At 32.0% G+C, this 17,218-nt stretch overlaps 2 protein-coding genes across 9 annotated transcripts in view; one reads left to right on the plus strand and one right to left on the minus strand.

Annotated features, from left to right (window-relative positions):
- LOC124533752 (potassium voltage-gated channel subfamily H member 8) overlaps positions 1-3,116 on the plus strand; it is an 80,217-nt gene extending 77,101 nt beyond the window's left edge. For 7 of the 8 annotated variants that reach the window (XM_047109228.1, XM_047109229.1, XM_047109227.1 and 4 more), the window contains exons 14-16: positions 25-226; positions 520-666; positions 811-3,116. In XM_047109228.1, coding sequence (XP_046965184.1) covers positions 25-226; positions 520-666; positions 811-1,287 — 826 coding nt within the window. In that variant the 3' untranslated portion in view covers positions 1,288-3,116. Of the gene's footprint in view, positions 1-24; positions 227-519; positions 667-770 lie in introns of all 8 variants that reach the window. The other variant, XM_047109235.1, reaches the window with a different exon arrangement.
- Positions 3,117-13,092: 9,976 nt separating this feature from the next.
- Positions 13,093-16,948, minus strand: LOC124533667 (NECAP-like protein CG9132). Its single transcript, XM_047109086.1, has 5 exons — positions 16,672-16,948; positions 16,398-16,603; positions 15,984-16,165; positions 15,562-15,743; positions 13,093-14,789 (listed from the first exon to the last, which is right to left on the minus strand). Exons 1-5 carry the CDS (start codon positions 16,755-16,757, stop codon positions 14,726-14,728), a joined length of 720 nt encoding a protein of 239 aa, XP_046965042.1. The 5' UTR covers positions 16,758-16,948; the 3' UTR covers positions 13,093-14,725.
- Positions 16,949-17,218: the final 270 nt, after the last annotated feature.

Consider the following 17,218-nt stretch of genomic DNA (forward strand, 5'->3'; position numbering starts at 1 on the left):
GAAAAGGGATATTTGTTATTTTAGATCAGACGGACAGCAACGCCTCTCACACAGGGAATTACGTGAGAGAATTGAAAGACAGCGGTCTGTAGCAACGCCAAAGATTACACGGGCGGATTCTTTGGAAGGTTTAAATTTAGAACGGCATAACACTCGCTCGTCGGTTGATAGGCTCGACACACAAGTATCCAGCTTACATCATGATGTTGCTGCACTTAGTATAGAGGCAAGTGGTATTGATTACACAATTCAATTAAAGGAAATGTTTGTATCTCAATTTTTTTATTTCAAAGCGTTTTGAAACCTATTTTCGCTTACATTTGTAACATACATATTTGTATAACATTTTACCTTAATTATTAATTAAAAATAAAATAAAAAACACTTACCTTCTATTTAACTTTTATGAATTCTGTTAAATAGAATGTTTATAATACTTAACAATAATGACAACATTATAATAATTAATAGAATGTGTGTGTCATTTTATAAATTCAAATAATTGATTTTATGTTTTAGGTTAGAAATGCAATTCAAGCTTTACAGGAAATGACAGGCCCGGTATGGCATGCGGCCCATTCAAATCCTAACTTACAGTGGAACGCTCCGCCGAATCAATTGGCTCGAAGTTGCAGTCATCCTCCTGATGTTTTTTGTTGGGAACAGGTAATTTCATAATTATATTTTAAATTAATAAATCACTCATTCAGAATTTCCGATACTTAAAAAGTTATTTTACAATACTACTTATTAGATTATATTTATTTTAGTGTTCATACATGATGTTTGAATGTTATGCATTCTCTGCAGCAAGAGCGGCCGCTTAGTCCTGAACGACCGAAAATAAATCGGGGCACTCAGACGGAACCATTCTTACACAGCGTAACACAATATATAATGGAACATCCAGCGACTGTCATGATGCTCCTGGGCTTGGACCCGATGGGTAACCTGACACCCGTCATGGCGCCAACCGTAGAGTACTACGATCCACGAAACCGTCGCCCGAGCGGCCTAGAACAGATAATCGAATCGGAAAATGGAAGTCAAACTCCGTCCAGTGCGGCCAGTGATAAAGCCGAATCCATACGGAGTCCGAGCGGAAGTATACAGGAAATAGATTTACAACCAGAAGTGAAAAGATTGATAGACAAGGACAAATGTCCGAGTTTAAAACGGAACAGGTACTCTACAAGTGACCTTTGTGAAGTGACCGAACGATTGCTACCAGCGAAATCATCGCATCCGAGCACGTACAGTCTCAAAAGTAATTTTAACAGTAAGTGATTATAATTCCAATCTGCTCATTAGTCAATAGTCTCGAGTGGACTCTCTGTGTTAGTAATGTAACATTTAAATCCTATAGGGTACGTGTTTGCTGCTCGCATTATGATAGTAAAATCGACAGAAAACTTCTTACCCTATCAACGAAGTATTATTTAATTGTTGTAAACTTCGCATATTAGTTCGCATTTTGTACATATCAAATTACATAGGTAATGACTTTATTATTAGTTGAGTATTAGTGAGTCATTCTTTCTCTAGTCACTGGGTAGAAAATAAGATATATCTAATACGATTGCATATCTTCAAAATAAATGACTTTTATCATGTTAAAGATCTTGTATGTTTCATATTATACAGATACAAAGGCTCCATTAACGAGAAATAAACTCTATTTTTTTAGATAAGTATTTTCAAAAGTATTACCAAAGTCTTGTTATTTTTGTTACTGTTATTTTTACTGGACTCTAAATATCTATATAGTTATAATAATAGTAATTTATTTCAGAAAAAATCATTGTTTATCATCTCAAAATTTACTTATGTATATTATAATACAAGTAGAAAGTATCACCATCCTATTACATATTTATAAAATAATGCAAGACAAGTTCTGGATTATTTATAAATATAATTATTCGGAGATATCTTTATACATTTAGTAACTTTGTGCCAAACAAATATTTTTAATTCAAGATAAACATAGGATGTATTTACCTATTCATTAGAATAATAAAGATATGATCTCTTTCTCATTGAATGTAACAATTCATTCATCTTTTATGTAAAATATTTCCGTTGATTTCTTATTTCCTTATATGTTTATAATTAGCAATAGCGTTCTAAATAATGTTACATCAATATTTTAAATTTAGCTGTGAAGTAAAAGTTCAACTTACTTTTTGTCCAATTTATTTAATTTTAAAATAATATATAAGCAATAACTAAGATACTAAGATATGTTTTATTGTAAATAATGAAATATTATTTTCCAGAAATGTAACAGAGATATATTATAGCACATTATTGATTTCATTATATAAAACCTTCATAATAGTGTAATTCTATAAAATTTTTACTCGTTTTGGTGTGAATTAGAACAAGTAAAGATAGAGGAAATATACATCCAATTTTTTTCGACATAGTGTATATGGGCACAATGACTGTGCATTTATATTTTACCGGTGTTTTTATGTTTCAAACAATAAATAGCGTAGAATTTTTATATGGACGATAGTTGTATGTCCCATGCACGTGACTCATTAGTTGTACGCCCATTTAACGAATGAAATCGGACGTATATTTCTAGAACAAAATATTGAAATGATATCTCAAAGTTGATCACCATTTTTAAAGTTAAAAAATAATTAAAAACCTATTAATATTTTATTTTAAAATACAAACGTCAGTCTTTTCAAAAATTACATAAATTTTTCAATAATATTGATGTACGATTCTTAATTTCGATTTATATTATAACTTAAGCTTGAATGGTTATCGATAAATTGCATGTGTTTTTCTTGTAAAGAATGAGATGTTTAATGATAATAATTCTAATAAAAGTACGGAGACGCTTACTAGAATAAATGAATTACTCTTATTAGAGCCCATGAATGTGATATGAGGGAAAGTAACACGTGCAGTGCCTAAATTCTAATTTATTTACATATAATTCTTGAGATTTTATTATATAATCGTAAAATCAATAGAAGCACATTTAGTGTGTGCGCACTAAACATATTTTTTGTACATAGACGATTATAATTGATCTTTCTCTTTGTAGTACAAAATTAATTATAATGTTAAATAAAGACAATTTGATGTTGCGATGATATCTTTGTTTTCGTGATTATTTTGTGAAACCCATATCTATATTTATCCTAAATTCAATTTCAATTGTATAAGCCACAAAGACTATCTACCAAAATTTTCATTTTTTAAGTGGGTTAGTTGTAAACTTAATCAGTTTTTAATACTCAATATTATAAAAGTATAATTACCCATGTCGTTTATTTACTAAGTAACAAATCGCGAAAAATAGTTCAGACATCTTAACTGAAGATTTCAGGTTAAAATGCTCTTGCTGTAATCAATGTAGTGCTCAGCGAACAAGAAAATCATCGTGAGGCAAAAAATACGTATCGAAATAATATCTAAAACCGACTGAAAACATTTTTAACGTAACAGGCTCACACAGTCAACTATCATTTTAAAAAAAATTGCTATATTATTCTTACATTTTATATCTGTCAAAATAAATAGAAAAAAATATTGCTAACTAAAACTAACTAGGTAAGTAAAACTTAAATATTCTTAAACGTTTAATGACCATCAATAGAACATCACAGCAATGTTTAGTCATATGTATAGTCTGCCTAACTACATTTATCTAGTTTGGATCGAACAGTTTTAACGAGTGAGCTTGTTCGCTACACGCGGCACGGGTTACGCCAAGCGAGGCGTGAAATGCAATTTTCCTTCGATGCAACGACCGAGCTTTCTCGCTAGGTCACTAAATTTACGATGTCGATTTTAAATAATCTTTGTTTAAAACATAAGACAGATATTGATTGTTTATAGTCACCATTAAGATGTTTATACACATCTTAATTTACTTGTGTTTTTTTTTTCAAATATATATGTTTATTTATTTTCATACATCTGTTAAATGCCATCAAAGAAATGTAAATACTTTTTATTATTGTATGTAACTTAAAATATATTTGTTATTTACATAAGAATACTAATATTGAGGTCTTAAATATACAAAAAATATATTGTTACTGTGCAAATCATGACCTCGTCAAATGATGCAACAGTATGATTAACATTTCGACGTTGAATCACAATTCCGATTTGCTGACCAAAAATGAACTAGACCAATGAAGGTTAACTACTTGTAGTTAAGGTGTTATTTTTTAACTTTAAATGATTTTTTTTGTACTACTGCCTCAAGATCCAAGTATTTCAATGACAAATGTGACAAAACTTTGTTTTGAATAAAAGACGAATATTTATATCGTGTGATCTGATCTGATCGTCAGAAAAAGGTGAAGCGGAAGCTTCACCATCTTTCCGTATTTAAATATGGGATGGATGTAAAATATTTTTTTGCGTCTCATCTACCATCCAAGTTAGTTTTATCCCCGCTTGATAAGCATGCATTCAGCATTCAATAAAGTTGTATAGTTTTCTTCAGACAAAAAGAGGTGTCATATCGTTTTTAATACCTTATTACTTACAAGCCCTAATTCATTATATACATCTGTGTCCACTTACCTTTTAAAACATATACGAAACTAATCGCAGACGTGAATGTATGTACACTAACTACAACAAAATGAACAAATACTTACCCTATATTTATAATTTACAGAGCCCAAAAAGTCATCACTCCATCACAGGGCTCCGTGACTACGAAGTAAGAATAATATTAGTAATTCCTTGAAACTGCTAATATTTGATAAAAATAATATACAATTTTTTTATTCTATGATTCTATTTATCACGTTTTCAAATATATTTTGTTTAATAAAGTTAACTAATAAATAATATTTGTAGTAGGTAATACACAAGCCTTAATTGATTCTCGTAACATAATAAGAACATGCTACTTTTTCTTATATTTAAAACATTTTCCTAAATAATCATAATATTTAATTACATAATTATTGTAATTATTTAAACTTACAATAAAATACATTTTACTACGGAGTAAATGGAACGAATAAAATACTCATTTACCCCATGTTACGTGTAATTTCGAATGACAGATAGCTGAATCGCATCACGTCCACAATTGGCGATAAACCTAACAAGCAACGCTTGGAATCCTTGTATCTAAATTGCTATTTCTGATTACGTACATCATTTAATTTTAATATAAATTATTTATTTACCATATGAACCAATATAACAATGACTAAAAAAATACCTTTTTTATTTTATTAAATAAGTATGTTGTATAATTTTCGTGTTTATTAAGTATATATAAAATAAATCTAACTGTATCGAATGAATGTATTTTGTCTTTGAAGTATTACCGCCGTAGGCCGAAATTGTTATTTAAACCCACGCAATCCGTATGGAACCAATGTTATCGTAATATAATGTGTTTACTTCTAACATTTTACATATGTTCCACTTAACGCTTCTAATGTTATATGTAAGCAATTGATGTTATCATATTATTTTTACGTTCTAATGACTTTTTTATCCAAAATGTTTTTTAATGTATTAAATAAAATATTGATTTATCTTCATTTGGCCATCAAAATCGGTTTTGAATAATTTTAAAAGTGGCAAATTAGACTATCAATAAAAATCAAATTATTTGGACATACAAAATATTATTTTTTACTACAAAATTACAAATATAGATATTATATTAGGAAGCCAATAATTTATTATTATTAGGTATATTGATTTGACTAGTGCACACCATTTATATATAAACCGGATTTCACGGATACGCCACTCTTAGGTCCCGGGTTCGATTCCCGACCGAGTCGATATAGAAAAAGTTCATTCTATGTTGTCTTGGGTCTGGGTTTTTGTGGTTCCTACCGTCATTACTTCTAATTTTCCATAATACAAGTGCTTAAGCTACTTACATTGGGATCGGAATAATGTATGTGATGTTGTCCAATATTTATATATTTATTTCTTAAACTTATATTTATGAATTTAAGAGATTTTGGTTTTTATTTATAAGTTTTCGAGTTATTGGACCTCGTGATGGTACCGGGTTTCGCCCATAGATGTATAAAATAAACCCTCAATACGTTGTGAGTCATAAAATGTGTTGTAAAATGCTAAAAATGCAACTTATTGGCTAGTTATGATAACGAGTATGTTTAAATTTACGTGGGGAACTTAAATCCCTTTAAACAAACCCAAAGCTTTAAGCTCTTTCATCCCCGTCCACTGTCAGCGGGCATAGATCATTTTCATTGTTAATATAAACAGAATTTTAATGAAAAGTATAAAGCAATCTAGAGTAGGTAAATTAGTAAAAAATAATATATTTAGTATATTGTATTTGGCTTAAAAATAAATCCTTTATCCTCAATTATATCGATACGTATAAATCTATTACGTCGAACTATAATCCCAATAATAATTTCCATACAAAGTAACCTATACGACCTATTTGATATTTATCTTTTCACTTGCAATTTACTTTACCTTAGAGTCTTCTTAGAGGATTAAATTAAATACAAATCATTTGTTTATTCAGTACTATTCTGCCCGAAGGAATTAGGTTCATATAAAAAATAAGTCCTCTGTGTAAAGCAACGATAACTATTCGCATTCTCATTATGCTATTTCTATATTTATTTCATTTATTGGTCTTTCTTTCTTCGACGAAAGAATAAATCTCTTAATGGATAATGACACATAAATTAAAACTTTTGTCTGGAGGTTTGTGAGGCCCCATTCATACTCAGTAGTGTATGTGTAAATTTTCCATAATTAAATAGGTAATCAAAATGTTTATAATAAATCCCAATCAATAAGAATTTACGAACATACCTGAGATTTTTTACCATTCGAATTGATAATCTAGTCTTGTATCATATGAAAATAATACGTTTATGCAAATACCTACACAAATTCACATTCAATTTATTGGTAATTTAACGCCCATTTCACATATGTGGTTGAATACATAGAAGAGAACTAAAATTGAGTACATATTCTAATCGTGCGATTTCCGCAATCGGTAATAAAACGAGCTCGGATTGAATATCGATCGTAAGGTAGAACAAAGGTTGCCGGACTGGAAGAATATCATCGTTAATACGACTTTATTATAGGTCAAAGGAAGCTTAGCGAAATTCGTAAGCTTATCAACGATACATTACAAAAGAGCGGGGTAGTTTATCTCCGTGTGTAATACGGCATTTTCATACCAATCCAAGATTACGGATAAATCACCATACCCGATTATCAGTAAAGACTATGTTTCTTTAATTTTACTTTTACTATCAAAGATAAGTATTATCTATCTTAAACAAACTAGACTAGAAGACTAGATTAGATACTTTCCCTCTCACCTATCTAAGCTTCTTTGAACGTTTCGTTTCGGTATAACAACGATAAAATGTCACACTCAAAACATACTCCAGTTTTATTTATTTTTTATTTGATTGTCATATCATAGATTAATGAGATATTTTATGTACAAAGGTATGTTTCAATTGAATTACCATGTCTTTCAACGAAGTCAATAACAAAACGAAAAGTTTTGACAGTTTTAACTTTGCTTTTCAGTTTTCTTTGTAAATATTTATAGTAACGGCTATTGAGACTCCAAAAAACAACTTCACAGTACAATACATTTAATCGTACTGGCATAAGTGTCTTAAGAAGGCAAAATTTATACCATGATTTCTTAACTAAGTTCTAGAGACAACTATGTCTATCCGAGAGTAATATGAAAGTTTTATTGAAGGTGCTGGTGAGCACTATTTACCTATGTAAGCGTTCTTATCTCTAGTAAGCTATTCTCGTCCTCCTGAGAACGGACAGTTTCATAAAAGGCAAAAGAATATATTTTCGTATCTATTTATTTCGTTTTAAATACTGAAACTAGATAGGTTATTTGAAATCAGCTGTTAGAAAGCTAAAGATGTTATTGTGTTCTCATATCGACGGCCCCGTTAATAACTCATTTCTCATTAAAACACTGTAGCTACGGAGATAGATAGAAGCTGGAGTTTACACATCTATTAACCTTAAAGGGATATCCACAAATCCTGGATAATAGTCAATAGCAATCAATACTGCCGTAGCGACGGATTAAAGTACACAGACGCCTTAAAGTTTAGAAATTATAAGGCATTTATGTATTGTTAAGACTTTCATTTCTGTAAAGTAGCCAGTGGTACCCTATAGGACAGCGATCGACCTCATCTCTTGAGGAGAATTAATTCTTGGTCAAATATCATTTATTATCATGTACGATACTTTATACCTGCACATTCGGCAGTAATTACTACCAAATATACCGAGTAGCACTAAGTTACCGTAGCTGACTCTGTACCATCTGCGTATTTACTCTACTATACCCTAGTTGCAGGGAGGAGAGTTCATTTCCTTTTTAAGTTACTGATCATAACAATATTCAACTTTCTAAAAGTACCTTTCCAAATGGCCACTTTGCTCTTAGACTAACTTCTTCTAAAGTCACCTGGCTCCCAGTACCAGAAAAGTCCAAAATTAACTCTATTTTAGTCTAAGAAGTAAATAATGTATTAATAAAAAAATAATCTTAAGCTTAGTTAGAAGTTTAGTACTTATAGAAGATCGGGAGTAAATAGCAAATGAATTTAAAACCAAAAATATGAATATCATAACAATCTTATTAAATTACAAGACTGGCTACAAGAGCAGCTTTTTTCAAAAGAAAAATAATAACAATATATACGTAAGTACGTGTTAATTAATTATTTAAGCAAATGCCATTAGTTGAGACTTGTTGTTCTAACGATGGATTTTTCCATTTTAGCTTATTATTCATTAAAGACGATGCCTTCTACATTAGTCGATCCAAATAACAAAGGCAGGATTTGGATTAATATTGTACATTGCTTCGCCTGTATCGGTAATTATTAGATTTTACTGCAACTAGTGTCACAAAAGTAATATTCAATATTAGATAAATAATGAAGAAACAACTTCATACTCATTAGATAAATCAACGTCAAACATTATAATGTAGTAGCGAGAAGCCCACTTAAAGAAATGGCGCAATCATGGGGTTCCTACAGAGAAAATACAATAAGGAAGGTTATTGGTATTTAAACCCCGACTGACCCCGATAAAAACTCTTCACTGAATTTGAAAAAGAATAATTTAATTTAGTAACCTCTGCTACTTAGATCATTGTCCTAGATCTCCCACTCGTTTTTTGGTCCAAACCTCTAAATCCTACGGATGTAATTGTTACAATAAATGAAATTTCTTAGCTATTTATAGATATATCCATTTTATGGTGTTTTATTTTATAATATACAAACAAACGGCTCAAGAGACGGTGATAGGTCACCAAACCCGTGTATATTTATAATGCCACATGCACTCACTCTTTAAACCAGCGCACAACTATAGTGTTTGATGGAATCTCATGAGTGAGTGATATCTATCCGGAGAGACTTGCACAAAGACATTCTGGAACACAGGAAGATCAAAATCTCCACGATGTTACCCTTTGGTAACATCGTGGAGATTGTAAATATAACAAAAATGTATAAAATAACGTTTTTGGTTTGATACATCAATCCTAAAGTAACTAAAAAAAGATTAAATCACATCTAAATCTATTTATAATGAAATAAATATAAGTACCCTAACCCCATACATGTATATGCCTTTAGAATGTCCGACCTGAATAATCATCCGTTTCGTCCGAGTAGTCATTATTTTTCATTTATAATTAATGAGGAAAACGATTAAAACGCCCTTTTCCCGTCAAAGGGTTTCCCTTTACTTTTAGACAGAAGATAACATTCAAACGAATGATGATATAGAAATTAGCATTCAATTATCTTACACAAAACTTTATTTCGTAAAATGACATGAGATAATTAAAAACATTATTGAAACACCAAAATTCCGGACAAAAATTAATTTCCAAAATGCATTATTTTTTCCGAGAGCAAGCACCGTTGACAGGTCCAGGAGGCGGCAAATTGAGCAATACATCACGTACCTAATTCAAGTAATTATTATAATACCAAGAAATCCTTAAGTAAAATAAATTATTTAAAGCATGGAAAATATTGTACTGAGTGAAGTTAAAAGTCCGTCGTCTGTTATCCTCTGAAAAACAGTACTGTCGCAGTTAGGAGAATCCCCTTTAAGCTTTCTTCTCAATTATAATAAATCTCAATTGGTAGATTAGGTATCAGTTACTTGTAGTAGGGCCTTGTCATAGGAAGGCTTGAAGGCCGGTATCGCGCCGTCAGGTATATTGGTGGTTGCTGGATATAGCAGAGCGTGACGTCGAACCGGGCGCAGAGGTCATACGTTCGCTGTCTCAAGCGCAACGGGCTCAACGCAAACTTAGAGGGATAGCTGTGGGCCGCACATCGCCAGTTGAAAAAAGGATTTAGAAAAGGCTATAAGTAAACAGAGAGCAAAGGAAGAGCCTTTAATGGGCTTGAAAAGGGTCACATAGGGGTGCCCCTATCGTGGTTTGCGAGAGAAGGTCCGGACACACGGCGCTCCTGTTACGGAATCACTACCGCCAGATCTTCTGCGACTGGTCGGAGAGCTATTTCCGGGAAACAGGGCGGATCACTCAACCATCGATGCCCTAAAACACCCTGAAGACCTGGACAACGGAGGCGGTGGCTCAAGGGAACATAGTCCTAGCGGTATCACCAAACGTGGCGAACGTCTTCAATAGTCTACCTTTCTTTTTTTTTACATTAATTTACAAGATCCATGTTGTAATGATAGCCTTTTATATTTTACATTTATACATTTGGCGTTTTATATTTTATATTTTTACTTATCATCAGCAGGTCTTCGCTGGACTCGCTAGCTCGCCGTCGTCCTGTTTAGGGGATGTACTTCGATATCACGAGTTGCCTTCCTATCTCAGAAGGCCATTGGGGCATACCTCCAGGATCGGGTGATCCTTTGAGAAGGGACTTGTCCGGCGTGTAAGAAGCTGCGTCGGTTCTCGGTCCAATACTGTGGAACGTTGGTTTTAACTGGCTCCTGCGGGCACTGACCTCAGCTAAGTCTAGGCCTAGCTGAGGTGTCGGTAGGTGTCGCTCACGGTGGATTGAATCGAGATTCTGGGCTTGAGGGTCTCTGTAACTAAAACGGAGGCCCTCCTAATCCATGGACCTCGCCGACGTCCCCTCGAGGAGCTTCGGACAACATTTTGTCCAACTCATCTTGAAGCTCATCAATTCCGACGCAGGAGGACCGGAAACAACTTGCCTGCGTGCGCTCTATGGCATTGTATGGTGCATCCATTTTGGTGGACTCCCTCAATGCTGGTAACAAGGCTCTCATCTTACGGGACCGTGGGAACAGTGTTGGTGACACGCTTTGCTGAAGAAGACTGGGAGAAGGTATCTTCTTCTCCCGCCATAAGTGTACCGGGGTTAGTTACCGGGGTTACCGCCATAAGTGTTCGGGTTAATTCCCTAGGAAGTGGAGCCCCGCAGAGGTGAGCCTACGGTCAGGACGTCACAAACGATCTCGTGACGTCCCCTGAAAAAAACGGAGTGGCAGGATACCGCTTGTTTTTTAATGGGTATACCCCCCGCCCGTCACCTCATGTGGAGGAAAAGCGTTATGCGTTTTGCAGCAAAAAGGGCGGCATAATAAGTATTGCACGCGGGCGATAAAACAGCTAGCGGCGGTCCTGTCTGCTGGTGATCCAATTGCATAATCTCGAGAGAAGACCATGGGAGTGCATAGTAAGCTTCGAAAGAAACTAAAATATCATTGACTAATCGATCCTGACGGAAATCGTACTGGCAGTCCCTAATCAATCGATAGTACTCTTCTAGGTACCACAAAGCTGGCAGTTTATAATGAATTCCATTACCTTAAGGAATAAGTAGGCGATGGCTATAGGCCTATAATAGACAGGTCTGAGCGATTGATATTTTAGAAATCGGATGCACCAAAGTAGTCTTCCTGTACTTCAGGACGGCACCTAATATGTAGGTTTGCCTTAGAAGACGCTATAAAACCGCTAACTCGGGAGCATATGACCGTAGCACGATCGAAGCCATGTGATTGGGTCCACTCGACTTCTAAATATGATAGAATAGTAATGCTTTATAAACAACACTTTGACATAATTCAACCTACAATATCGTAGCGTCACGCTGCCAGCTTGTTGGAGGTCATTATCTCGCATTCGGCGTGGTGGTATACGATCTCGAACATTAAATCTGTAAAAGTAAAAAAAGTAAAGTAATTTTCCCAATGCTGGGCTAAGACCTCCTCTTCTATTGAGCAGATGATTTTGGAACATATTCCAACACGGTGTTCCAATACGGGTTGGTGGAATGCACATGTGGCAGAATTTCGACGAAAAAAGGCACATGCAGGTTTCCTCACGATGTTTTCCTTTACCGCCGGGCGAGATGCATTATAAACATAATTAAGTGGTGCTTGCCTGGGTTTGAATCCGAAATCATCAGTTCATCTCAGCTCTTAAATTCATTAAAATTCATTTAAATCTGTACCTAGTTGGAAATGATCTCTGACGTAAATGTACAACTCCAGCCCGTGTTACCAAAAAAGTAATGTTCCAATTTGTAACAGCTGGAGACGATATCGGTAAGAATTATTTCTGAAGGTCGATTACGCTTTCTAAAAAGCTCTAAAAAAGCTTTGCCCTCTTTGTTGCAGTAGTAAATAGCGAGGGTGAAAGCGATTGCCCTATGACACCAGCTTCATTGGCACCGAACAGTGACGAACGCAATATTTGGGGGCAAGAGCATGCTCGTCCATTTGGCTCAACCCTCAACCTTAAGTGTTAAATGGCAAGGTATCACAGCATTTTTATGAAAACAATGTGTACAAACTAAAGTAACTGTCATTAATGACAATTTTATCTAATATTATATGGGATATTATTGTGATTTTTATATGCGATTTATTTACAACAATTTAATGTATAACCACAACATTGTGTTTGAGTTTTATAGGAGCAATAACAACATTTTATAACATAAGCAGCAATATAAACATTTTTGTCTGTCTTGATAGTCTTTCTTGGGGCAAAATATTGATTTTATAATAAATAAGAATTAAATAAAATATAAATAAAAAACTACTTGATTGCATTTTTAATAATACACATAGCATACTTATTGACTTTTTACAGAAGAATCTACAATCTTAACATTTCACTAAGCTAATTATTAACAACGACAATTAATCAAGTGTGATTGAGATTTATATTCAAGTATTAATATATCAATTTATATAATTCATGTTGTATAATTCTGTTAAAGAAAATAAAAAGACGTAAACAGCTACTACATTGATTTATTACATTTGTACATGTTTCAAATAAAACGCCAAAACAGATCTATTTTTATTACAAAAAATAACATTTGTACAACATCACACGTCTATCACTTAATAAGCTATTTACATAGAGCTTGTCTATGACATGCAGAATTTTAACAACATTGAATAACAATAAATTGTAGAGCCATAATTTTATCTATAACTACATTATTTATAGATAAATAAGAGTAACATTATACTATTTAAATGTTTCAACATGTACAGATACTGATGATAACAATTATATTATCATTTGAAATTCGAAACTGGTATTCATTTTATTTAATTAACCTAGTGTTTTAGTTAAATTACATGATAAATCAAAAATAACATTTTATAATGAAAGCTACCTTGGAACCGATAAAGTTATTGTATATATTTAGATACAGAATTGTTAGTATACAATTTGTTATTTTAATTTATAATAATATGAAATAAATTGTATATAAATTTGAACTTAACTCTAATACATTTAACCAAGCATTATGCCGATGATATATCTGCAAATGCTTTAATAAATAGTGTGGTTGTATTATGTATGCTCTCAAATTATTTATCTGATCCTTATGTCAATTTTTTTCTCAAAATATCATATATGAAAAGCGTATCGCGTCTTGCATTGAAATATCTAAATAAATAGCAAAAAAGACCTCAACAATATAAATATTCAAAGTTTACATAAAGTTAAGTATTAGTGCTGAGCAAAATTATCCGATCTATATTTGTATGATGTGTACTTTATAATAATAATTAATCATATTGTTAGCAAGAATATCACAAAACAGGATTAGGAATGTTAGTATGTAGATACTAATATGAAAAACGAAAATGATACAATCGGTTTCAATCAAGCTAATATAAGTTATTAAATGTTTTTTTGCAACCTTAAACTAATTTTATTATAATAATACAATAACACACTACTAAAAATGGGCAAGGTATAAATTTTAAATACCTACAGTGTTGATTTATTGAAATGGAATTTAAAACTAATATTGTCAAACAGAAATATATAATGCTATTATTTTAAATTATACTTCGAACTATTTAAATTTTAAGCATCTAAACATAACAGATTAATTAAGAAGGCAGTTTCCAGCATACTAAGGTATGTATAGATACTTCTGAATGATAATTGTTATGTTTATACAATACAAGCTTAAAATATGTTAAGTTACTTAATTTGTGTTACAATTAAAGTTGCCTTTCCAATACATTTGTGAAATCACTAATGAAGAGAAGCATGATATACATTTATTATTTAATTTAACATAATCTAGTGAAGAAAACATGTGATGGATATGTCATAAATCATTTAAGTAAGTTTCATAAGTATTGTGCATTGCACTTGCTTAATATAGACATAAATTTCACATTTTTACAATTAAAACTGCACCCAATTCTGCTGATTTGCAGGAGTTGTAGGCTTTGCTTGCTGGCTGGCAGAGCTAGAATTAAATAAATACACATTCTTTTAATTAATAAAATACTTGTTTATTGTGATAAAGTAATTCTATGGTTAATTTATATTAATTTTTAACTGCAGTCTTAAGGTCATATAATATATATTATAAGTCTATACTTATATATGTATAAATAATACAGCCCAACAAGTAAACTAAAATAATTACTTAATTATACTATAAAACTAGTTAGCATTTAACAAAGTATTGAACAAAGAAATTGCTCATATATATATTTAGTAATAAAATATGTTTTAATTTGCAATTCAGACAAAGATATTAAGATAGATACTTGATATGGACATAAAACCTCAATTTTACTTGATTGGCAGGAATTTATGACAGCAAGTTTTAGGTATATAGGTACTAACTACCTACTTACTCATCATATTACATACTACTTGTTGTTTGACTTGAACGGCAAATAAGCCAATGTAACTTCAGGTATAAGGGATATATCATATAACATCTGTTTCTGATGCTGATGGAATTCAAGAAATGGTTATATCTTACATCATTACCATATGAGCAGTGGCAACAGACAGATACATTGTCATAAAGATGGCATGGCAAATATTAAACCTTTATAATGATACGTTAAAATACCTGAAACTTGGATCATAATCATTATTATAGGCCTAATAGCGACAAGCCACTGCTAACTATAATTTATTACATTAAAGTGTTCTAAAAATTAAAAATTTGAAATGACAAAAACATTTTGCAATATGGCTGCAAAAAGTTAGAAACAAATTACCTTGCTGAATTGAAGTCTCCCCATTCTGTATTGGGTACAGCAGGGGCTCCAAATGGATTTGGCACATGTTGAGGAGAAGGTGGAGGAGGCAGCTTTGATCCTCCTGGGGGTGGTGGAAGCAGGCCGCCAACACTAGTAGCACCAGCCCTTCGAGGTCTACTCCCTTCACTACCATCCTTTTTCTGATAAAGAAAGAAAAAATAGTATATGTACCTCCGTAAAATATAAAAATTCAGTAATAACATAGTATTATATAATCATGAATGTTGTTTTAACAACTGGAGTGCTTCCATATTTCATAACTTCCTTGTTAAGAGACAAGAATTTTCAAGGTGCATGTGAAGACAATGTAAACAAATATTAATTATTATAAGAATTTAAGATATGCAATAAATTATATGTATTTTGTTGTTTATTCTTACAGTTATCTTCATGTTTATTTTAATAGTTTCTCCGTCCTTGAAACTTAGATCAAGCTGTTGTTGCTGCCCTTGTTCACCTTCTTGTTCTTTTCGCAGCCACTTGAAGTGATCTTGAAGAGCTACGTTAAGATCAAATGAGTCTGATCTATCCCCAAAACCCAGGCCAATATAGGCACTTCTGCCTGTAATATACAAATTAAAATGTTATATTTAAAATACACTTTAATCACATCTAACAAATGTATCTCTTATATATTTACAAATAACAAAATAAAAGACATTTTTGTATAACAATATACCATGATCATAATAAAAAATACAATAAAAAACATGACTTGATAAAGACAATTACTCGGTAGTAAACATATATTAAAAAAAAAATTAAAAACAGGATGCTCTCATTTTGTTACATACCATTGTCATCCTGTATTCTAACAACAAAATAGCGTGAACTATCAGTAACTGATTCGAGTGCTACTCCTGGGTATTTGTCGATAGGGCATTTCGCAAACAATTCACCACTAGTTTTATCCTCTAACTTCATTATCAACTCATCGCCTTTTGTAACAAGACGCATACGCCCCGTCCAATGCGGCTCTTGTAAATTCCAGTCAGCTGCCCTAAAAAGTTTCATATTTTATATAATATTTGTTACGTTAAATTATATTCAATAACACACTTTCCTGACCTATATCCTCTATTTGTTGTTTTTGGAGGTATTTTAAAAACGAACACTTCATTTTTAACAAGTATAACGCTTTCATACGCTTCCATGACTTAACACTTTCAATATATATTCTAATAACTACGTATTTAACACTAATATATAACTTATTATGAACTACACAATAAATATATTTTGTGATCGAGCTTAAAAATGCAAGATTTCAAAATATCAATACTTAAGTCACACAATCAACACTTGACTCAAATCTTGACGATAGAAACTATTGACAACAGAAAATTGACATGACGTGTTGAAGTGACGTGACGTTTTTTTATCAGTTTTTTTTTTTAATTTATTGCTATAATTTACACTATCAATATTTATTGTCAAATATATTAAACTCAATTATAGCAAAATATGAATAAAATCAACAAATACAATTAATTCTCATTATCTATACTGGATAAAGTAATTTTATGCCATATGTTTAATCCTATATTAATATTGAATGAATTACTGCAAGAGGGATAAGTTTTTTTGTAATGATAAATTTTACCATAAAACTGTT

Source organism: Vanessa cardui, chromosome 11 (assembly GCF_905220365.1).
Source record: "Vanessa cardui chromosome 11, ilVanCard2.1, whole genome shotgun sequence".
Lineage (NCBI taxonomy): Eukaryota > Metazoa > Arthropoda > Insecta > Lepidoptera > Nymphalidae > Vanessa > Vanessa cardui.

Coding starts and splice junctions, on each gene's coding strand:
- LOC124533667 (XM_047109086.1), bottom strand. CDS start 16,757: ATGGAAGCGTATGAAAGCGTTATACTTGTTAAAAATGAAGTGTTCGTT. Junction 16,604..16,671: donor ACAACAAATAGAGGATATAG/GTCAGGAAAGTG, acceptor GAAACTTTTTAG/GGCAGCTGACTGGAATTTAC. Junction 15,744..15,983: donor AAATAAACATGAAGATAACT/GTAAGAATAAAC, acceptor TTTCTTTATCAG/AAAAAGGATGGTAGTGAAGG.